The sequence below is a fragment of the Copadichromis virginalis genome, linkage group LG10 (genome assembly GCF_057382275.1).
Source record: "Copadichromis virginalis isolate Kocher_CV1m ecotype Utaka linkage group LG10, C_Virginalis_male_GT1.1, whole genome shotgun sequence".
Lineage (NCBI taxonomy): Eukaryota > Metazoa > Chordata > Actinopteri > Cichliformes > Cichlidae > Copadichromis > Copadichromis virginalis.
The window spans coordinates 16482248-16505832 of NC_140627.1; the positions used below are offsets into that span (position 1 = coordinate 16482248).

General features: G+C 40.6%; 3 protein-coding genes across 7 annotated transcripts; all 3 read right to left on the reverse strand.

Annotated features, from left to right (window-relative positions):
- Window positions 1-445: 445 nt before the first annotated feature.
- Window positions 446-8811, reverse strand: rskrb (ribosomal protein S6 kinase related b). 2 transcript variants are annotated; one of them, XM_085470258.1, is made up of 14 exons: window positions 8553-8811; window positions 6553-6843; window positions 6327-6410; window positions 6096-6164; window positions 5664-5733; window positions 4699-4806; window positions 4384-4424; window positions 3185-3235; window positions 3083-3110; window positions 2767-2856; window positions 2521-2609; window positions 2250-2360; window positions 2058-2171; window positions 446-1965 (listed from the first exon to the last, which is right to left on the reverse strand). In XM_085470258.1, the coding sequence occupies exons 1-14, from the start codon at window positions 8580-8582 to the stop codon at window positions 1729-1731; spliced, it is 1413 nt and encodes a 470-aa protein (XP_085326384.1). In that variant the 5' UTR covers window positions 8583-8811; the 3' UTR covers window positions 446-1728. The 2 variants fall into 2 exon arrangements, with proteins under 2 accessions (XP_085326384.1, XP_085326383.1); XM_085470257.1 differs by lacking the exon at window positions 3185-3235.
- Window positions 8812-9855: 1044 nt separating this feature from the next.
- cct8 (chaperonin containing TCP1, subunit 8 (theta)) lies at window positions 9856-16293 on the reverse strand. Of its 3 annotated transcripts, none has more exons than XM_085470261.1 (16): window positions 16112-16293; window positions 15517-15607; window positions 15350-15429; window positions 15106-15255; window positions 14826-15006; window positions 14667-14728; window positions 14452-14589; window positions 14185-14363; window positions 13761-13827; window positions 13589-13676; window positions 13393-13508; window positions 12920-12991; window positions 12646-12810; window positions 11487-11606; window positions 10927-11063; window positions 10074-10139 (listed from the first exon to the last, which is right to left on the reverse strand). In XM_085470261.1, the coding sequence occupies exons 1-15, from the start codon at window positions 16169-16171 to the stop codon at window positions 10956-10958; spliced, it is 1677 nt and encodes a 558-aa protein (XP_085326387.1). In that variant the 5' UTR covers window positions 16172-16293; the 3' UTR covers window positions 10074-10139; window positions 10927-10955. The 3 variants fall into 3 exon arrangements, with proteins under 3 accessions (XP_085326388.1, XP_085326387.1, XP_085326386.1); XM_085470260.1 differs by having other exon boundaries at window positions 10075-10139; window positions 10923-11063; XM_085470262.1 differs by lacking the exon at window positions 10927-11063 and having other exon boundaries at window positions 9856-10139; window positions 16112-16291.
- A 1403-nt stretch (window positions 16294-17696) lies between these two features.
- Window positions 17697-21815, reverse strand: pimreg (PICALM interacting mitotic regulator). 2 transcript variants are annotated; one of them, XM_085470264.1, is made up of 6 exons: window positions 21713-21815; window positions 20699-21016; window positions 20260-20561; window positions 19927-20022; window positions 19218-19256; window positions 18705-18767 (listed from the first exon to the last, which is right to left on the reverse strand). In XM_085470264.1, exons 2-5 carry the CDS (start codon window positions 20990-20992, stop codon window positions 19226-19228), a joined length of 723 nt encoding a protein of 240 aa, XP_085326390.1. In that variant the 5' UTR covers window positions 20993-21016; window positions 21713-21815; the 3' UTR covers window positions 18705-18767; window positions 19218-19225. The 2 variants fall into 2 exon arrangements, with proteins under 2 accessions (XP_085326389.1, XP_085326390.1); XM_085470263.1 differs by lacking the exon at window positions 19218-19256 and having other exon boundaries at window positions 17697-18767.
- Between the last annotated feature and the right edge of the window lie 1770 nt (window positions 21816-23585).

Below are 23585 nucleotides of genomic sequence, written 5' to 3' on the forward strand. Positions count from 1 at the left end.
TTATAGTGCATTTTGTACATGTGTGTTGTTTCTTTCTTCTCACTTTGTGTAAAGATGACACTGTTGGTGCTAATGCCAACTTTCTATTTTGTGGTCATAGAGGGATGGACACTGTCAGAGTCAATGCTCAGCTAGGCTGGGCTGTTTAAATGATGCTCAGTTGGTACTAATTTTTCTTTTGCTAGCACATGGTGTGTCTTCTGCCCATCCGCTTCAAGGTTCAGTGTGTTGTGCGTTCAGAGATGCTCTTCTGCATACTTTGGTTGTAATGAGTGGTTATTTGAGTTGCCAATGCCATCCCGTCAGGTCTGATGTCAACACTGCATTTTTACCCCAGAGAAGTGCCGCTCATTGGATATTTTCTCATTTTTCTGTAAAACGTAGAGATGGCTGTGTGGAAAAGTCCCAGCAGATCAGCAGTTTCCAAATTACTCAGACCAGCACATCTAGCACCACCAACCACACCACGTTCAAAGTCACTTTAATAACTTTCTTCCTCATTTTGATGCTTGGTTTGAACTTCAACAGGTTCCACCCTGACAGAACAAACCAGCAGAACTTTGTACAGTCAGAGTTTAATATTCCATCTGTGCTACATGGCAATTACAAAAATACATCATAACATAACATATCAAACATCAAAGAGTATTAAAAAAAAAAGTCATATAAACTTTATAAACAGGAATATATACACATCAGCATTCGGTGACCAGAAATAAAGAAAGGTCAAGGATCACACACGAGGCATTCTGGGCACACATTAGGGCATACTTTACAAAAATAAATAAATAAATAAATTACACTATAATCAGATGAGCAGGTAAGTGCATAAAGGTGAGATCACTGGCAAGGGCTTACCACATCCACAGACCGTAGAAAAAGCCCTGTATCGATCAAAATGTTAAGTGGAGGTAAACGGTACTGCTGTTCCAGTCCCAGCTCTGATCTGCACACTTTTGTACAGCTCTTGGAGTCAAAAATCAAGGCTGAATGGGAAAACCACCAAGCGCTCCCCTGAGACGTAGGTTATAAATGATGAAGCTAAATAAGGTGTTGAAGGCATACACATTTGAACCTGATACTGTGTCACTTGCTCGAGGAGATGATGTAGCCAAGGTCAGGTTTGGGAAAGGTCAGATCGTGGCATGAGCAAAGGTACAGACTATGTTTCAAAGTAAAAGTTGCACAGATTGAGGCAACGAGTCTTCCATCCGCTTCTGCTAAAATAACTGCAACATCTTGCAACATGAAAATAACAGCAGAGATTTTGAAATCAACTAACCTAGCTGAAAGGATAACTATGGTTTGCACACTTAAAACAAAAAAGAAAAAAATATTATGATCTATAATATTATGATCAACAAGCATGACATTTCCACAAGGGGTAAATTTCACAGCATTTGTCCACTATGTATTAACACGGCAGCCATGATGGTTTACTGGAAAGTGGATGCACAATAGTGCAATCTTTCTTGCACAACTGTTGGGCAAACAAGTGTGCAAGAAACTGTGCAGCGGAGAAAGGCAAACACATAAAGGAAGAATAACTTGTATTAAGCACGTCACAAAACATAAAAGTCATTGAAATATGCGTGGAGAAAAAAAAAAAAAAAAGTGATTTCCATTAAGTCAGTAATTTTAAAGTTTAGAAAATTTTTTAAAGGCGCACCAATTCAAGGGTGAACAAATGTGCACAAGTGTGCCTTTACACTGTAAACTCAGTGTCTGTCAAACAAACACTTCTCTGCGTGGACCTTTTTCCTGAGCAGGATGCAGTGGGAGTGCTGGGCCAGGCAGCGGTACAGCTGTGTGAGTGTTTGCGCTGGGATCCTGCTGCGAGTGTGGCGTGGCGGGTGGGCTGAGGAGCGAGTCGTAGTCGAAGCCTTTGAGAGGCTGTAGGGACAAAGTGAGGCCTCGTCGAGCTTTGGCCGCTCGGTCCGGTCTCTCCCGCAGCTCCAGAATCACCTGACAGCAACAGAGAGGAGAAGTCAAGACTCATGCTTCAGCTTACAGAGGAAACAACCAAACCGAGGACATTCAGACGTCTCGTCTGTTACCTCCATGGGCTGACGCTGCAGTAGGTCGAGGTCAAAGGTTGATCCGCGGAAGAAGGTTTGCCGCTGGAAACGATCAAGCGTCCTCAAGCGACGCGAGGGAGTCTTGCATAAAAGCTGGACAGGAAAATGTGCAGATGATGATCTGACCGTTCAACTGGCTCGCTGCTTAGCAGATATACAATAAATGATTACCTCTGTTATTAGCAAGGCCAGTGGGGAGCTGAGGCTGAGGGGCATCTCATAGGGGAAGCTCCTCACTTTCCTCAACATGCTGCAGTGGTCTGGTTCAGGAGCCACGGGGAACTGACAGAGGGAAAATTCAGGGGATGATTCATCTTTTGCTACTTTGATAGATTAATACTTCAGCATGCCAGAACATTAAATGAACACAGTCTTTCATGCTCATGTGTCACTGAGAGATTAATCGAACTGCTGACCGTGCAAACAGGCAACAATAGCTAACCTTCCCAGTAGCCAGTGAGAAAAGCAGAATTCCCAGTGACCACCAATCAGCTGCATGGTTGTAGGGCCCACCACTCAGCACCTCAGGAGCTGCAGAGGACAGAGAACCCTCACAATGTTTTTCCATTCATAAATTCACCTCCCAGTAAAACATAATTAGATACGCTCTAAATGCTTCCAAATCCCAGCATCTGCAGCTGTGGTGGGATGAGCTGCAGGGGAGGTTAAGAGTGGATGTTTTCCTCACCCATATATTGGATGGTTCCACAGATGGTAAAGGCTCTTCCCCCTCTCTCCAGGCGACGAGACAAACCAAAGTCAGCTAGCCGGATGTGTCCTAGAAAAGATCATTTTCTCTATGTTATGATGAGTATGAAATCCCAGGCTATTTTTTTCTTTAACTGACACAGGCTGGATTTTTATTTGTATCATAATGCTCCCTCATAGTTTGCAGTGATAGGTATTGATTGATAGACGTGCACAGCTCTGTTTTCTAGAAGCTTCTGTGCTTTTCCCTCATACCAAAGCTATGCTGCTCTCTGCTGGGGACAAGATTTACTTACCATTGTCTGTCAGCAGGATATTTTCCATCTGCAACAACAGAGCAAAATAAATAAATAGGTGGATGAGATTACACTCTTGCACTGAATTCTTATGCCACACACCGTGTCTGCCATTGGATTACTGCGAAACACTGATGAAAGGAAACCTGTAGCCTGTAACAAAATATTAAAACAAAACAAAACTCTAAATACGGTATCTGATAAAAACACAAAGTATCAAACAAATTCTACTTCAATAAAATATTTTGTGGCAATTTAAACATTTTTAATGCATTGTACACATTGTTGTGTTCATGCATTGACTAAAAAACAGGAATGAGCAGTTTAGAAACTTTTTAGTAAGTATTCAGTATTCAGCCTTACAAAACCAAAAACAGCCTTTGTACGTGTGCATGATGGAAAAGGAAGCTGAGCTTGCTGTTCTTATATGAGACGCAAAAGTAGGACATCCAGCTGGAAAGGTTTCAGAGTTAAGACAAAAACTCTTCATGATAAATGTTAGGCTTGCAGCATTTGATATCCTTTATTCTAGCCTATGGTATTCCTATGGATACCTTACTCCATCCATGGGAATGAAGCAGCTAAGTAACAGCCTGATAATCAAGTGCACTTGATTAGCTGATATGCAATGCTCGGAGAATTTCCCAAAAACCCATTTCAGACTCTACAGGCCTCAGTTAGTATGTTAAATGTTAAAGTTAATGACAGCACACTTAGAAAATAACTGAACAAGTATTTGGAAGGATTGCTAGGAAAAAGCTTCTTCTCTAAAATAAAGAAGCATTGCTTAGTTTTGCAAAATTCCATCAAAACAACGCTTTCTCAGCTTTCAAGATTTCTCAAACAATGTCTGGAGTGACCGAAGTGGAATATCAGCTGTAAAATATCAACTGTCAAACACTGCGGTGACAGAGGGCTGATTTGGGCTTGTTTTGTAGTTATTGAATCAATAATGAATTCATCTGTATACCAAAGTATTCTAGACACAAATGTGAGACCACATGTCTTACAGCAAATCTACAGCAGAATGGCTGAAAAAAAAGAACCAATGAGCAATGTCAATGTCCAAGGTGGTGGGACCTTAAGAGAGCTGCTGTGAACAACTTCCCACAAACATCATTAAACTCAAACAAAGTTGTAAAGAACAGTGGGACAAATTTCCTTTCACAATGATGTAAAAGACTGAGGACTGCAGAGAGTCCTGTGAAAAACCTTGATATGAATATGTGTTGCCTGAAATGATCTAGATGCCTGTGCTTAACATAGGTTTTGTGTCATTGTACAATTTTTTTGGTTTTTACCTTCACATCTCTGTGGATCACCCCAAAATCGTGCAGAAAGCCTGTAAAAAAACAACAACTAGTAAGCAAACAGGTTTCAAATCCATGTCTTCGTACTGGCAAACTGAACCATTCTGACTTTGCTGTGTTGCTGGTGGAGATCCTTAGAGAGCTCATCTGTTTTTAATAAGACCACCTCTGATAATTACTTCCAGTTAAATAACTATGGAAACGACGCTTTGAGCTAATTAAGATTTCTGAAGGGAAAAGTCAGGCTTACAGTACGGATGAGGGTTCACATCTTTCATTTAATTAGTAATGTAATAGCATACACACCAAGCGCACATCCCAACTCTGCAGCAAACACTTGCACCGTGTCCTCTGGGAACTGACCAATCATCTGCCAGTAGGTGTAGAGGTCTCCTGTGCTGCAGTAGTCGCACACTGTTGGAGAAGAAACAGGATCAAAGCATGCCTCTGTGCAGCGGTGCGAGATGTGACTGGGAAGTGAAGGTCAGCGGGAGGTGGAACACAACACTGCTCAAGTTAGGGAAGAGACAAGAGTGAAAACTGTCTTTCTCTAGGAAGCAAGCAAGGTGGAATTTTAAGGCTGGCTGCCTTAATGGAGCATGACTTTAAACTGCATGTGTGTGCGTTTGTAATAATGAATCACCACACTGTAACTGAGGATAGCCATATTTATTTAACACTGTTACATAAGGCAACATAACAATTAAGCAACTGTTTAACCTTAATTGCTTTAAAATATCTGCAGAGATCTTCATCGGTTTGTTGTGGTGACTTCCATGTACTCTACATTTCAGGCTCAAAAAATATGTGACTCAGTGATGATTCACAGTATGTTCAGCATCTGGTTTTCGGGGGCTAACTCGTTCTCTTTTTGCAGGGGGTGGAGAGGCAAACAAAGTGGGTCACACTTTCTGAGTCAGTGGCTAATTTGGAAAAAGAGGGTAAATGCTCAGGAGGAAAGAGGAAAGAAGTCGAAGAAGCTACACGATGCAGAGGGAGTGGTAGACTGGGGTTGCAGGGCTGGAGGGTGTTTGATAAAGGTGCGATTAAACGTGGGGTACAAGCTCAAAAGACCCTGAATTTTAAAGTCTCGACGGGAACCTCTTTGCCTTTTTTTTTTTTTTGTTCATCGTGTTGTAGGAGCTGGGTTTGGGTGGGGCTGTGGGTAGATCTTGGACCTAGCTGCCAGTTTTGAGGTGAGAAAAGGTGAGGTGAAGTAAAGGGAGAGTGGATCTGGGTTGGATTGGGTCACCGGTCTCTGTCTGACTCACTAATGTAGACGTGGCGCTGTGTCTGCCAGCAGTCCTGGAGGTCATGGACAAATGGGTGGCGCACCTGACGCTGCAGGCAAAGGTCAAAGGTCAGCCTGGAAAAGCTCAACCGACCATTGTTTCTGAGAGATCACGTCACTCAGAATCGCATTAACTTCAGACTTTACAGGCACACGCCATTTTTGTGAGAAGGCAAATAAACATAAATGGTTCATCACCATCACAGCAGATTTTTTCTACCTTCTATCAACATTTCTAAAGTTAAGAAATCAAAGAATAGCACAATATTTACATGAGATCTTATCACTTATTAACTGTTAGCAGTAATTATCACTCACTGACTATTATGTGTACTTTAGAAAGCCTTGGTTTGTTGAGTGCTAACTGTATGAAATGCAAATATAGTGCCTTCGAAGTTAACACAAAACCCACCTGGACTACAACTTCTTCCTTTGACTGCTCCAAAACCCCGAGTCTTAAAATCTCTGCTTTAGGTATGACCTGTGGGCAGACACAAGATGAAATCAGGCCACTGTAATTATAAATGAACCATGAACACAATTATCTCACAGCTTCAGTTTCCTGCAACAGCCTGATTGGTATTTATGTTAGAATTTAAACGCAGAAAACCTATATGTTAAAACCCAGATAATCAACACTCACTTTAACAGCATATGTCTTCTGTTTGACCTTGTCCTTCACTTTCAGGATGGGTCCAAATGAACCTTTGGCGATGTAGCCCAACACCTAGTGAGGCGAGAACAATGCAGACACAGATACAATGGGATGGTGTCTAGTTAAAAAAAAAAAAAGTAAAAGCAGAACATGAGAAAGCTTTGTTCAATCATAAGACGCATGATGTGGCGCTGGCGTTCAAAATGACCCTCACCTGAAAGTGTTCGTGGCCAGGCACAGTTCTGTGGGGGAATTCGGGGAGGAACATGGTAATAAACCCCGGCAGGCTCCACTCTGCTCTCAGCTTGTGGGGGCCAACTCCTGCCAGCCTCAAGACGTGGTCAGGGATCTCGGGGGCTTTGCCCTGGAGCATTCGACGCTGGCCCAGATGAAGGGCAGACGGGGCAAGGCGACACAGGCCTGCTGGGACAGACAGGCCAATGTTTGAGAGGAAGCCACGCCATCCAGAAGATAAGTGCTCATTCTCCTGCCCTTCGGAAGGCCTCTGTTGGGGAAACAAAAGATAAAGACACAGTTTTGTAGATGCTACAGAAGAAACAGGATAAAAAAAAACATTTAGATTGTCTGTTTTTATTACACAAACTCCTGGAGAACAAAAATGAATAGACTGTTCATTCAGAGAGTGTTTTACGCAAGGTTAAGTACCAACACTTATCAAGGCAGGCGTGCACTGCTGAAAGCGCCCTTCTGCTTTCACTTGACCTTTTGGAAACTAGAACACACAAAGAAAGTTGGCACAGGACAACCTGTACTGAAAAATGCTTTGTAAAAATACAGAAGAGAATTGCCTAAATGCTGCTCTAAATTTACAGACTAAGTCCAAACACAACTTACTGTAGCAATAACTTGAATTAGTCGTATTCTGTATGACTTTATCAGTCTCACACGTTGCTGTGGAGGAATTTTTGCGACTTTTTCTTTGTATCGTTGCTTCAGTTCATTGAGATTTGCAGGCATTCATTTATGAACAGCACTTTTAAGGTCCCACCAAAGCATTTCAATCAGGTTAAAGTCTGGATTTTGACTGGGTATTGACACCTTGACCTCAAATTAGACTGTAATAAACTTGGGTATAAGAGGACTTTGTGGTCAACTCAGCGACTGCAAAACAAGCTCAAATCATCACCCCTCCACCGACGTGTTTGGCAGTCGGTATGACGTGTTTGTGATGTTACGCTGGGTTTGGTTTTCATCTGTCTAAAGGACATTGTTCTAGAAGTCTTGTGGTTTACTGAGATTCAGCTTTGCGAGCCTTAGCCATACTTGCAAAAATGTTTTTTGTAGAGAAGTTTTTTTTTCTTAGTAACCCTCGCAACAACTTCGTTCAGTCTTTTTTTCTAACTTTTCCTCCTTTATTTGTACTCTTTGTTTAACATCTACAGCTCTTTTGTGATTCTGTATCTTTTATAGTCTCTCTCTCTCTCTCTCTCTCTCTCTCTCTCTCTCTCAAACACACACACACACAGCACTTGTGAATTTTATCTTAGTGTTTGTTAAAAAAAACAAAAACAATGACACATGTATCTGGGGTTGTATTTAAATAATTTTACAACCTGCCATAGATTTGAAAGACAGTACACAGTATATACTTGATTTAATTTATAAAAGGTTGCTTTCCTAACGATTGTGGCTTACTGTACAAGACATCAGACTTTGCTATAATACAGCCCCATCTTCATCCCTCAAATGCCTAAGTGGAGCCGAGTGGTACAGCATTTTCATGTAACCATTCCTGCTCTCATATATAAAAACACTCCCTGGTCTGCATCCAAAGTGCAGTCACCGGGTCAACAAGCCCCCTCCCCGTGGGGCTCCTGCTGCACATCTCTGCAGCTATGTAATGCAAGATGCGCGTAATCAGCCATGCAGAGTGTCATTATCATCCGAGCAAAATAAAGGGGCACATCTACTCCGCTGTCACTCTGCTAAACAGCTTCGACCAGTGACCGCAATCTGGGGAGTGTCAGACTTTTGTTTGAAAAGTGACGAATTTGCATTCAAAGTGAATGGTCTCACCCCATATATCGTAACGTGGGAATAACACATTGTAATACTAATTGGCGACTTTTCACCGTTACGCAACTTCAGCACACTTTTCAGGTCCCAAGAGATTGCGGAACCCCGTCACACAGGGAACCCCCACCCCCACCAAAGCACGTGCCTTACACCTTAGCAACCAGATATCCAACTCACCTTCCTGTTCTTACTGCCGTCGGCCCCCATCTGTGTGACAGGACATCAGCGCAGTGTCCTCATACCGACGTCTGCTCTTCATTTAGCCATCCGCGCTGTTCCGCAACCTCTCCGCGAACAACGGTGTCGGGCTGCACGAACACAACGCTTACCTTTCGCTAACAATCTGCAGCTGATCGGGCTACGCGGTGTAAAATGTGACAGATATGGCGATATAAAGAAAACAAGTTAATCCCGCGTATGGGCAACGTCAGCGTAAATCCGCCCCCATCACTACCGTCCAATGAGAGGCACGCTTCAGATCCCTGTGCTGCTGCTTGCGGTAATCAGAGCCGCACACATCAATTATACACGTCGGTGACAGTTTCTGTTAGGTTTGCATCATTTGCATTGGCGTGACTTGTGTGCACAAAAGCAAACGTGTAACAGAAAAGCCTCCTGTATCTCCCGATACATTTTTCAACCCCCCATTCACTTGTTCTAAAAATAAACCCATGCATGCATAATATGTGCTGTCTTAGCATGTTTGGAGGAAATGTGAATGCTGAATGCAATTCATTTAATTAAAAATGCTACAGCGGGAGCACTGATACAGAAAAGGAGTGCATCTTTCTCCCATACTGGCTTCTCTTCACTGATTCCCTGTTAAATCCAGAATCAAATTTAAAAGCTGTATCCTCACAAACTAGAACCTCACAGTAAGATCTCACAGTATCTTATCACCCCAATTTCTTCCAGTGTGTTTTTTGCCGTGTTCCTCTCCTACCCTGCAACCCATTACAGCAGATGGCGACCACTTCCTCAGCCTGGTTCTGATGGAGGGTTTTTCTTTCCCACTGTCACCAAGTGCTTGCTCTTTGGGGATCCTTTATTTCTGTTCATATTTTGAGTTTGTTTTTAGGAATTTTGTAATGTTCTTTAAACACTTGGAAGCATCTGGTAGGTTAATTAATTGTGCATATGTCCTATATTAGATTAGATGCTGATCTGACTACAACACATGGGGTTTTCTCTCTATTATTATATCTTTAGTGTAGAATATGAAGCCCTTGAGGAGACTGTTGTGATTTGGCACTATATAAGTAAAACTGAATTTAATGCATGTTTGTATCATATCAAGAAGCAATGTACAATGTTGGCCATTAAATATCATGGGAAACACACAGCAATTTGAAGCGTGGTAACAGTACATTTTCTCGTTCTTTTTGAGTCTCAATATGTGATGAAACAAAGTTAGTGATCATATGAAGTACCAAAGAAGTTTATAAAGCAACGCTGGGCAAAAAGTAAAAAACAAACCAAATAGTGACAGCACAGGTGCCTTTTATTTGGGACTGAGAACATAAAAAGCAAAACAGAGCCATTGGTATGATTTTTTTTTTTTTAAACTTCTGTTACCAATGTATGGTCATTTCTACAAAATAAACCAATAAACAGGTAAGCTTTAAATAAGTAGAAAAGTTTGGGAATCCATGTCAGAGCGTTCAGGGTTAAAAGGAGCATCTGCTGGACATTTTAGTCGTCCTCATCAAAGTCTTTCTTTCCCTGGGGAGGTTTGGGTCCTCCTGCTGGTTTGGCCATGATGATCTATAAAGGAAGAAAACAATCATTTCATCATAAGATCCATGCAGCTGAGTGAGTGGGCTTTATGGCAGAGTGGAAGCACATCACCTCTGACCTTCATAAAATAATTGATAGACAAACATTAACCACAGCATCCAAAATGTGTTCAATCTTAAACTGCTGTGCTTATTTATAAATGAGGGGACTATATTTTCAAAGTAAAAAAAAGACCATTTAAATCCCTACAGATATTCCAGAAGTCCATTTATAGTGATTAAACATTCATGAGCACACGTGGGAGTACCGTATGTTGTGCTTTAAGAGAAATTCTCTACACAGGAAAATGTACTTGTGCACAAAACGTGAACACTTAAAATCAAATAAATAATTAAAGAAAAAAAATGAGCTGAAGAAATAATAATTAAACTCTGGGTCAGTTACTTAAGGCACTTCATGTTTCACAAAACATCTTCAACTACGTCTAAACTGAATTAATCTTCTCTTAAAATAGATTAAAAAACAAAACAGTGTTTGATTTGGTACTTGCACTCACAAACTGCTTGCGCATGCAGCATGCTATCACACCACACACACTATCTGCTCTGTGCAGGTTTAGGCAGTGGCACATCTGGGTTTGTGTAAAACACTTGTGATGTGGTTGAATCCAGTCAGTAACGCAACATTTCTCCAGTGTTAGTAGTGACAGGTAACACATACATATTTCAACCTCCTGTGAGTGACTGAGCACACCGATGCAGATTTTTGTTTTGTTTTTAGTTAAAAGCGCACACCCATTCCAAAACCTACTGACTGAGCGACTGAGGGTTTTGTGTGTGCCCTCTAATGGTGAGTTTCAAAATTATCAGGCTCTTCATCCCAACCGTCCTTGTCCCAATGGCCTCTCTGCTTGGGAGCCTTGGGTCCCCCTGCAGCCTTAGCCATGATGATCTGGATCGTACATATATGCACACTTAATTTATCCACCAGTTGCTTTAAAGAACATAAAAAAAAAATCCTAAAAAGAATAATACAAAACTCAAAATATAAACCGAAAGCAAACATCTGTGAGATGTGATTTGATGCGGTCTGTCGGATCTCTGGAGTGTGGCATTACGTTTGTTGATTTGCCTCAAAGCCTAAATTATTCAGTTAAAAACCAAACCGATACATTAAAAGCCGTTTAATAGATGAAGTTTTGTAAACAGGTGAAAAATAGTCCTAAAGGCTCTTACTGTCTGACTGATTGAAGCAGTTTTCTGTCTCAATCAAAAACAAAAAACACAATTTCAAAAGTTCATAAAATATTCTGTATGAGGCTGGCTTTCATTACATGTAGAGTTTGTGTGTTAAGAATGTTTTGTTTGTACCCACCTGGTCCACCCTCAGCACTGTGATAGCGGAATTGGTAGCCAGTTTTATGCCCCAGTATTTGACCAGGTAGGGATCCAGAATGCCGGCTTCGAGCATGTCCTTCACAGCAGGACCATCACTCTGCAAACGACATGACAACCGCACCGTCAGTCAAGAATATGAGACGCTTCAATAGAAACGGGTATTAAAAAAAATAATTTCAAATTTTGGATTTAAGGGGGAAAAAAGGATGCCACAACACAAATTTTAAGATGTCTTTTATAGACCTAGTCTGCTCAACTTAACTCGACTGTTTCTAGGGTTTCCCATACTCAGAAAACGAGACGTCAACAGACTGCATGCCACCGATTGGCTAGTCAGTGGCGTTCCTCAATTAGTCATGAGGGCGTCTCCTTCACGAAAATCAAAAGCATAATTTTTGAAACCCGGAAATTAGGGACTTGGCTATGCAAAAAAAAAAAAAAAAAAAAAAAAAAGGAGGCAGCAGGTATAGCATCACCTCAACCTCCTCCATCGTCGTGGTGTTTGAGTCGCCATTACTTCGTACTCGACTGTAAAAGAAACCGTCCGAAACCGAGTTGAGCCAAGATGAGTAGGTACAGGTGGGAAAAAGGACTGTTAGTGTTAAGCTGTGTACCCTAATCTAAAAAGTGGTGTGCATCTACCCAAGTTAACTGGAAGCCAAAAAAAAAAATTAAAAAAAAATCTAAACTGTGATTCGCCTGCTTGGTAATTACATACGATGTGAACATCATATTATTTAGCTTAAAGATCATGTGGAACAGGCTGTATCTGTCTCCATAGCGCAGACAACACAAATGGACTCGGTGGGAGCTCAAGTCCTTCCAGCATTTCAGTCAAGGTAACTGTTTTTCTCTCAAAGGCCAACACATGAGCCAAGTTTCTCTTGTGATGACAGAATGATGTAGTGCATGTTTTTAGTGCAAACAGCAGTGTTAGCTCCTCCGGCATTCACTGTCACGTTTTGGACACCACTGGTAATGCGTTAAGGACCAGTGTGTAAGGTTTAGGTGCCTCTTGCAGTGCCGTTGTAGATTGTAACCAAGGAAAACACAGGCTGAATATTTTAAACGATTCACATCTGAAATCAAACTATATCAAAGCCATCCACACATTCTTCTCATGCATCCATACATACCTCAATGTCAAAGCCCATGTTTTTGTTTCCCTCATGATGCGCAGAATACAGCTTTGAAATAAGCTCGCTCCCCTTCACGCCGGAGTTCTCAGCGAGGGCACGTGGCAACGCCTCGAAAGCTTCGGCAAACTTTTTAATGGCATACTGCTCGAGACCAGGGCAGGACTGCAGAAAGGCAGGAAAATGGTGTATCAGTCAAAATAGGACAAAACGAAGACGAGAGATAAGTGTGTGGACTTGGAATATGTTAATTAATTCACTTGAATGTGCATACCTCTCCATATGAGGTGATCTGTTTGGCCAGCTCAATCTCAGTGGCTCCTCCTCCAGGTACCAGCCTGTTGTCCTAAAGATAATGAATGACAGAGAGACTGTAGCTGTTGTGCAAACTAAGTAGTACATAAAAAGAAAACCCCTTGAAATTTGTGAACTGTAAGATTCTCAATAACAATGTTTAAAGGGAAAGTTTTGCTCATAGTGAACACTGATAGCATAGTTTTAGTTTTTCAGTTCCTAATTCTATTTTAATATTATTATTATTATTATTATTATTGTTAAGTAAACAGGTGCTCAACACCGATGAGAAAAAAGATAAACATCAGCCTGAGTTGCTTTACAATAAAGACAATAATAATCTTTAAAATATAATTTGTGCATCCATTTGTTAAAACTTGTGATTCATCTAAAAGTAAGAAAAAAATCCCAACAACAACAAAATAACCCCAGTGACTTATAATGTCTACTTACCCTGACCAGAACTTTAAAGGTGTTGACTCCATCATCTACAGCCCTCTCAATATCATCCATCAGGTTGTCAGTGGAGCCTCTGATCACCACGGTTGAGATGGCACCATCCTCTTTATCTGTGTCAACACCAACCAACATGTTAACTCAGAAAGGTTTAAAATTAAGATTCACAAGCCTGAAGAATGGAGTCATTTACCATGTTTGAAGACCACCACCTGAGTGTCTCCCACCTCAGTCAGATATACATCATCACAGTGACCCATCTCATCCGGAGTCGGAGCCGTCTAAGGATGACAAAAATGTATTTATAGTTAAAAATGGACGGCTCTTTCGAATACCTGATCTGATAAAAACAAGTGTACACTCACCATCTTGGGCAGAGCTACAGCTCCCACAGTCTTGCATAATCTCCTGAGGTCCCACTTGGAGTTAAGCCTGACGAGAAGGAAAAAAAGAACGTTTACGGCTGGGAAGCACACAATGCCAAAGATATACTATTATATATCATGTAATATTTAACATACGGCCATCATATATTTATTTAAATGTCCCAAAAAATGCAGACACAGTTACATCTTGCACCTTCAAAATAAAAGTTTTAGTCCTAGGCCATGAAAGGACCATCTGTATTAGCAAAAAGATCAATCTTTACTTGGGAGAAATGTGATCTCTTAAGCGAGTTACATGAAACAGTAAGCTCAACTAGAAGAAACTCAGGCTGAATTTGCCGTAAATGTCTAGCTCTTTGTATATGATACGTTCCCTGCTCACTTAAGGTTTTGTAGTTCTTACCTGACCACCATGAGTTTGTACTTGTTGGCGTAGTGCAGCGCCATGTCAGCCACTTTCCCCCCAGTTACCACCACAGTGGCACCAGCCTCCTTGATAGCCTTCACGTTAGCTTCCATCAAATCCTCCTCTCCTTTACTGAAGTCCATGAGCTCCTGTGCATTATTTATCAACACTGTGCCCTGTGGAACAGACGGGACTATTGTCAGCACCGAGAGCAATGTCAGCATCATCTTCATTAAACTTAATATATCGGTCACCTCCACTTACCTTAGTCTCTGTCACCATGCAGTCGAAGGGGCAGGAGAAAACGGCGATCTTGGCGTCTTTCACTGATGAGATGTCTCCCTCTGCCTCCTTCTTAAAAACCATGCCATGAAGCATAGAGGATGCCGTCACCCCACAACCCTAAAATGACCACAAATGTTAATAGAGGCCAAACTGCATACGCACACAAAATAAAACCAACAGAAGATGCTGCTTACCAAAATCTTGCATACTCTGACGTTATCAACATTGAAATTGCCGGTCTCTGGGAAGATCGATACTGCACGAAGAGGGGAGAAAAAGGAAGTCAGAAAAATACCAAGGCAATGCTAAAATCGAGACAATCAACTCTGAGATAGTGTGCACTTCTGACTCACCACAGGCCTCTGCAATGAGGTTCGCAAGGAAGTCTTCATTGCCGTACTGTTTACTCATGACTGCTGTACGGATGAGCGACTTGGCTTCATTAATGTCATGGAGGTTCTTGGCTGAGGAGCAAACGCAGTCTGACAGGATCTCCAGAGTCTTCTTACAAGCCTTCTCGTAGCCTTCAATCACCTGTGGCAAAGAAGAAAAAGCAGGCACTGAGAAAATGCACCAATCATAGCACATGTTTGACATCAAGCCATGCTACTTTACCAATATTATCTTGTTTACCTCTGAAACAGACAAGCCCATTCTAAGGAGCTCTTCAGCCAGCTCCAGCAGAGCTCCAGCAAAGACCAGGACAAAGTTGGTACCATCGCCGACTTCCTGTTCTTGCATGTGGGACGCCATTACAATCATTTTGGCTGCGGGATGCTGCACCTATAAAACAAACAATTTACATAAATAGTTAAATTCATACATTTATTATGCACTCAGCTGAATTTCAGTGAGGTGCACAACAACATCTCCTCACCTCAAGCTCTCTGAGAATTGTTGCAGCGTCATTGGTGACAAACAGCTTCTCTAAATGGTTGATGACCATTTTGTTCATGCCTAAAAGAAAACACTTCATTTAACGGGTGCTGCTTTGATATCTTTACAGAGCACAACCCTAATAGGCTGTAGGCAGACCAAACTTACCGTTGGGCCCATAGGCAGTGCGGGTGGTTTGAGAAAGTTCCTTACAAGCTCTGATATTACGGAAGACAGCCTCTTCAAGACCTGAAAAGTGCTGTAACAGACAAGAAATCAACTTTTCAAGACAGGTGCATTACCGTTCATTTCCATGTCAGACTAATATATTTAGCTTACTACCTAACAATGAATATGTTAAAAGCAAATAACTGGATATAATATGGATAGTCTGAGAATGTAAACATTTCATTAAGCATCAGCATCACTTTAAGCTGACAGTACTGACAGTTAGCTGAATGCTAGCTGGGTGTGACTGCAGTATGGCATCCCGTTATAACAGCAGCTCAACTTCTGCTGCTGCTATATTTAGCACGGTTTAGACTGAAGGGAGACAGTGAAATATCAAGAATAAGCATTTCATCTTCCCTAACAGACCTTCGTCCAGCAGCCGGCTGGGCGGCCTGGCTGCTGCTTTCTAGAACTATCCCTCATGACTCTGAATGAACATGCTAACTTAGCGGCTAACGTTAGCTAGCACGCTTCTTCACAACTACTCAGTCAAAGCTCATCTACGAGCCCAATATTCCTAATTTAACCCCACCTTGGCGCCATCCTTTAACATCTGGGCGAAGCCCGGAGCTTTTGGGACGTGGAGGGCCATTTTCAAATTTTTAGCAGCCCCGGTATCCTAGAGAAGGTAGCCGCGGCGTGGGTTCAGCTCTGGGTACAAAGCCGGAGAGGCAGAGGTGGAGCGACTTCAGCGAGGCAGCGAGCTACAGACGGGTGACAACAAAGGACAAACAGAGCAATTCTCGTTTCACCGCGCAGTGATCGTAAAACACCACGCGGGGGCAGTCTTACCGTCGTGTTACTATAACGAAATCCAAGTCTATACTAAGTGACTGACTTTTCAGTGAATTCCAAATAATTTAAGCTACCTCACCAAAGAAACACAAGTAAAGTACGACAGATGGCATTTCTGATTTCCTGTTGTTTACTTGCTTTGTCAAATTTCTATCATTAGTCATGAAATATTACAAATATAATGAATTATTGTCTTAAATGTGTAGTTGTTTTAAATTAAAAATGTATTGCCTTTACCAGTTAGTTTTCTATAGACTGTGCCTTGCATATTATACAAATATAATATATACAAATATAACCATGCTATCCCAAATGATTTACCCACTAAAAGAATTACACAAATTTTCTACATACAAATTAAAGTAGTACTAATCTCATATAAAGTACTTAATCACAAATGTGTAACATAATTTAATTTTAGGTCAGCGGTTTGGCAACCTATCCAGGGTGTGCCCTCCACTTGCCCTATGTTAGCTGGGATAGCCCCCCCCACCCCATAACAATAAGCAGAAGAGTACGGATGTATGAATATTACAATTATTCTAAGTTAAAACACAAATTATAGTACCAGAAGAAGTTCAAACTGAGCATCAGAAAGAGGAAGAAAGGAGATTTAAATGACTTTGAACATGACATGGTGGTTGATGTGAATATTTCAGAAACTGCTGATCTACTAAAATTTTCCCACATAACCATCACTGTGATCTGAAAGAGGCATGAGTTGCAGTGTCGCACAGATAAAATTGGGCTGGAAAAATGTTGCCTGGTTTTTATTAATCTCAATTTCTGCTGCAACATTCAAGTGATAGGGTCAAAATTTAATGCAAACAGCATCAAAGCATGGATCAATCCTTCCTTGGACTGATCACTGGTTCAGGTTTGACGGTGTTCATTTAATGGCGTGGGAGTGTTTTATTGCCATAAATTGGGCCTCTTATTACAAACTGAGTGCCTTCCAGCACCATGGTGGATCTGTGCCATTAGGCAAGCATTAAGGCAGTACTAGCAAGGTATACCTAATGAAGTGGGAAGTTAGTATACTGGCATATATAGATTTCAATACCTGAAAATGATCTGAACAGAAAGAAAAAAACAAAAAACCCAAAATAGTGATATAAACACATTTTTCCACTCCGTTTCTAAAATCTTCAGTTAGTTTAATGAACAAATGTGCTGTAAAACTGACACCAAATGATAACCACCATCATCAACATCATGATGTTGAGGAAAATATTATTTTAACCCCCCCCCAAAAAAATGAAGAAAAGAAAAAGAAAACACCCAACAAAAATGATGTGAAGAGAAAACATGAAACGGATATATATATGCATAAAAAGGGCAAAGTTTTATTTTTTCACATTTGGACAGTTGTTCTCCTTTAAAAAAAATAATAATGCAGAAAAAGAAAGTATCAAAAACAGAAAAACAAAACAACAACAACACACCCACAGAAGAGCTTTGCTTAATTTGAGGCTGGTAACTTGAGAGTCACTAATAAGACTCGGGATATCTCTTTATAACATCATCATTATAGCCATCAACTGGTAATGAGCCACTAAATCTTTTTCCCCATCACATTATCAGATGATTTGTGTGTACAATATCGATGCATGAATCATCCACAGGCCATTAGAAGTGCCAACCTCTGCCTCAAGGAATGTTCACATTTAAATACTGTTTTAGAAAATACACTTGATAATTTGGTATAATCAAATGATATTTAAAAATAGTGTAACAAGTGTTAGAAACATTATTGCATACATATAAAAATAGTGGAAAAAAAAAAAGATTTCCCCTCTGTCAGAAAATTTAGTGTTCGTTCAGCAGATAACTGCAGCTCTTGTTCGCGATCCCTTTAGAGTACATTTCATTAACTTTCTATGCAGAGAATGAGAACACAAAGTACAATATTAGTATTTTGAAAATGTAACTAAATGTAACATTTTGGTTGTAACAGCTACGACAGATGCAAAGAAAATTCCTCTGGAAGCTACAGTGAGGATATTTTACCCACAACAAGCTAACCTGAGACATGTAAACACACAAGAGTCACACAGATGCTCACAAAGATGCAGAGCACACATAAAAAAAGACAAGCTGTAGCATAATAGTCTCCCAGTATCATAACGCCACTGTGAATATGTAACAGTGACACCACAATAATAATGAGTATAATAAGTGTAAAACATGGCTACAATAGGTCCTGCATTATACACACAGACATGCATGTAGTTCAGTTGGGTTTGCGAATAGTGTTCACAGCTGTGTGGGCCCAACTGCCCAGCGTGTCTGAGACGCGTGTGGCTCTGCGTGTGACATTTGAGCGGCTGAGTTTACCGCTGGGATCCAGCTTTCTCATCATCGCTCCCCCAGAACGTTCCTTTGGGCCAGATCTGCAGAGACAGAGAGACACTACTCAGTACAAAAAGAGACTGCCATTAAAACCATATAGGTTTACAACTGTAACATCAGTTAGTTATTTAAAAAGAAAAAGGCAAGTGTTAAGCCATCAGGCAACAAATGAAAATTTTCAGTAACTCATTTCCTGATCTACAATTTGAATTTTATTACTTATCATTTTAATGTGTAAATGGCCTTGTAGACATTCAGGTAATATCAGAAAAGGTATTTGGGAAAGTTTGGTGTCAAGGAAAATTTAAAGCAGGAGCTGTAAAGTCAGCAAGAAAAAGTGTGAGCAACATTTGTTCAGACAGCGAGTTATTAATCTGTTTTTCTTCCAGATTGCATGCATCCGAGAAGCTCTGCCATGCACCTTTGTGTTTACACTGAAAGCTATGTTCTCAAAACTCAACTAGTTTTACTCTTTGGAAAGGGGATTTTACCTTCTGTATTACTCCACAATTTGGGAATAGTTGAACTGCCTGTTGCAAGTAAAAAACAAAACAAAAAACTGATCTCAATTAAATAAGAAGACGTCTATACTCAGTGAGGAAAGCCTCTGGGAGCATGTAATGTGCGCAAATAACAGGCAAGATCACCATTACCGAGTGCTCGCTTTCCGCACTGAATATCATCGTTTACAGGACACAAATATTTTAAATGACAACACAGGAAGTGACGCAAATTTTCAAATGCATTCTGTCATGTCATCTGGCTCCAATTCCCACATCCACCTCCTTTCCCCCTTACTCCCTCCTTATCTGAATACCAGAAACACAGGCCCTGTTTCAAACTGAGGCGGGAGGAATGTCTGGAGGGAGGGGGAGGAAGTCTGGGGACCCACAAGCTGGGATTCTTTGGGTGAGAGGGCAAGGAGGACAGAGACTCCCTTCCTCAATACAGAATATGCATGAATACAAGGAAATGGACTAATGGCTTCTTCAGTTACACAAAACTTTAATTTACCAACAAAACACTTCTTTAGTTGTGATTATAGAAAAAGGTAACAAAACATGTCCTTTTTCTGTTAATTACCCAATCTGGGAGAAACTAATAACACACATAATGCAAACACTTTTTACAATTTTAGAATTTACCACCCAGTCAATGATCAAGATATCAAAAGAATTCACTAAAATAAAAAAATGTTACCTGCTGTCTCTCCCAATGATGTCATCAAAAGCCTTCGACAGATGTTTGAGCCTCCTGAGTCCACTGGAAACTGACTCCAAATCTTGGTCAAATTTCCTATTATAGATCATAAAAACAAAATATTTGGCAGAAAAAGATAACCACCAAAATTCAAGTGAGCTACTCTCAGCTGCTCCACATACTTGGTTGAGTTTTTTTTTTTTTTAAATAAATAAATGGTGTATGATCGTCCTGACACATCCTCAGAGGGATCCAATGAAATAAAAGCACTCAAACTTATAAACTAACAAAGTCCTAAAAAGCAAAGTTGCATAAAGAGTGAATCAAACTCACTTCCTCTGGTTTTGCGTATTTGGAGAGGCAAAGGGACTTCGTACAGCAGCCATGCGGACCAGTTGCCTCCTGCCACCTCCTGTTTTCACTCCTCTTACGGATGCTTCAGGAGTCCTGCGTCCTCTGGAGCCTGGAGTACGCCCAGGTGTACCTGTTGCTCTGAGTGTGCGTCTGGGTGTTGCAGCCCGATGAGGTGTACATCCTGGGGTGCAAGAATTCGATGCTCCAGCATTTTCTCCATCACGACCCGGGGTCGCTACCAAACACTCTTCACGGGAAAATTCTCTGGTCCTCTGCAACCTCTGAGAGAGAGAGAGAGAGAGAGAGAGAGAGAGAGAGAGAGAAAGAAAATAACAACTCTAGAATAACTGACTGGTGGCTTTTGTTGAGACTGATAATAATAAAAAATAGGCAATTTCACACATAACAGTTAATCTACCTGATACACTCCGGTGATAGAGTTACGAGCACTACGAGTAAGTTTGTGGACTGTGCTGGTCTTTGGTTGCTCCTTCATGGTTTCCCAGGTCGGATTCTCAGGGAGGGAGTTGGTCTGGACAGATCGCAGTGGGAGTCGCTTCCTCAGTGACATTCTCAGAGAGTTGAGTGAAGATGAGGACCGAAGTTTGCGGAAACGGTCCGGGGCTTCTGGGGAGCTCTCTGCTCCATCAGACTCATCCAGGACTGTGTGTGCCCGCCAGACTCCAACCACAGCTTTACCAACACCATCCATGACTAAACAGGCTATATGACCGAGCTGAGAAAAAAAGTGATCTGTATGAATAAGTTTTATGAAAATAACATTTTTAATACTACAGTTTCAAAATCTCACAATATAAAAAAAAAAACTATATTCTAATCTGGCTCAGCATGCTATGAAATTTGAATATTTCTTTGGACTGATAGACCAAAATAAGAAAAAGTTACAAGTTAAGACAAATATTTCATTTTTTAATCCTCAAATTTGAGGAAATTATTTCAGAGTCCCTTTGTCACTGTCAAAAAATTTGAAAAATGTCAATGAACAAAGGACGGAAAAAGTGAAAAATGAGCCGTAACAACCATACAATCAAGCAGCAGTAATCGTGTTAGTAAAAGCTCCGTGGCTTTTGTTAGATAGGGACAATGCTCCTGGTCAAGTGTCCAACTTAACCCAGGAATGGCTTGCCCTGAGGAGGGAATAACAGCCTTAAGCAACAAATGAGAATTAAAGTTTACCTTTCACTTGCCGTTATATAAAAACGCTGTCAAATTGTGCCATTGTTGTCAAATGCTGCCTTTTCCCATAAAATTCAGTGAATATCATTAACAAAACAAAAGAGGGCTGTGCCCCCGAAGCCACGGTTAGCTAGGAAAAAAAATTACTATTTACACGACAAAACATCTACTCAAATAAGTATAAAAACTTAAAAGAAGAACGTCTGCTGGGACACCTGCTGTACAGAGAGCTTACCTAAAAGTATCAGTTGTAAAAGTAGCCGATTCTCTGTGGCTTTTAGGCGGCTGTAGCTCCCGTTTCTTCTTTCGCTGTTTGAATTTGGCGGCGGACCACAGAATCCACAAAGGCACGCGTCACCACGCCCTACGCAGTGTTACGTGACGTAAAACGATGCGTCACTACGTACAGTTTTACGTTAATGGGATTCACGTTGAAATGTGACTAGGATTATCGTGTCCGAATAAGATTCCAAGATGTTTCTTCTTGAAATATATATTTTAAAATGATCTGTTAAGGTCTGTATTTTCAAAATAGTTGTAAAAAATACTTAGGATCACAAGTTTGTAATACTAGATTCCTCTATGGCTTGTTGATGCCTACCAAAAGTCGTGTTGTGACTTGCAAAGGGACATTTAGCTAAGTATTATTGGGGGTCTATGTTTATATTTGAGCCTGTATGTGTAATTGTGATCCTGTGTGGATTAGGGAAAATCCAAAATAAATTTAACATGTGCACCTAATTCTTTTTTTAAAAAGTCATTAAAGATTTATGTTGCACAATCATTTCACCCTGGAAAAATAACAGCTTAAAGAAATCATCAAAAGCCCCAAATTACCATGGCATTTATGCCCATGATGAGTGTTTGTAAACTGTCTCTCAAACACCGTCACATTTTCTAGTAAAGAAAAATTACGAAATGTTTAGCAATAAACCTTATCTTTTCCAGGTAATATGTCCAGTTTTTATTGACTTGGCATGAGATTGGTGTTGAAGCAACTAACAGGGGTGTTAGTAACGCTCTTCTATTGCAATACTGTTTTACCACCCAATTTACAGATAAAGGAATACATACAAATACACGTAAGAAACACTTTACAAAGCTAAGTATAACAGTGCCTTTGGACTTGGTGATGTATATCAAATATATTTAGCTGCTGGGAAATGCTAGATAGTTTGCACAGTTTTTTCCACCAACAGCACAATTATAACAGGTCACTAAATACTGTTGCTCATTTATCAAACACCATAAGGTTTTTCTTTGCTTTTGGTTGCACGTGTACACAAAAATCCACCATTGTGGCTACAAAGGGCTTGGTGACCAGCAGATGTCACTGCACACCTGCACATGAAATGCTTTCAGTATTTTGAAATCTTTGTCTTGTCCACCTCTGTAGTGATTTAGTAAAGGCATTAACAAGGCTGTAGAATAATTTATCTTTAACTTTGAATCCATTTGTCCTTCACTGATATCACTCTGTTTTATGTGTTTTAAAGTGTTTCTTTCTTTATTGGAAAGAACATAAAGAGGAGACCTTGACCTATAGCAGCCACTGTCCTTTTGTCTCATTAAAAGTAAATGTATAACATCATTTTAATGAGCTATGGCTGTATAGTTGAGTCAGGAGGTAAAGTTCAGAGCAAATGCAAGAATTAGATTCTGAAGCATTTATAAACATTTCACAGACATGTTTATTTCTCTGGTTTGACAGCAGTATGATAGTTTTACACTGGGTATTATCAAAGCATCAGCTTCAGCATTGAGTTACTCTCTTTTAAGCAGCTTTTTGGTTTTTAACACAATTAGTCTGACAATTATCTGTCTCTTTATTGTTTTAAAAAGCACACTGATTAATATGCAGAAGCCAGCATGAGCTATATATCAGAGTAAGTGCATGCATTTCTCATACAATAGCAGTTAAATGTGACAGTGTGAATGGTGGTTTCTGTCTGTGTCTGGTAATATATATACAGTGGGGCAAAAAAGTATTTAGTCAGCCACCGATTGTGCAAGTTCCCCCACTTAAAATGATGACAGAGGTCAGTAATTTGCACCAGAGGTACACTTCAACTGTGAGAGACAGAATGTGAAAAAAAAATCCATGAATT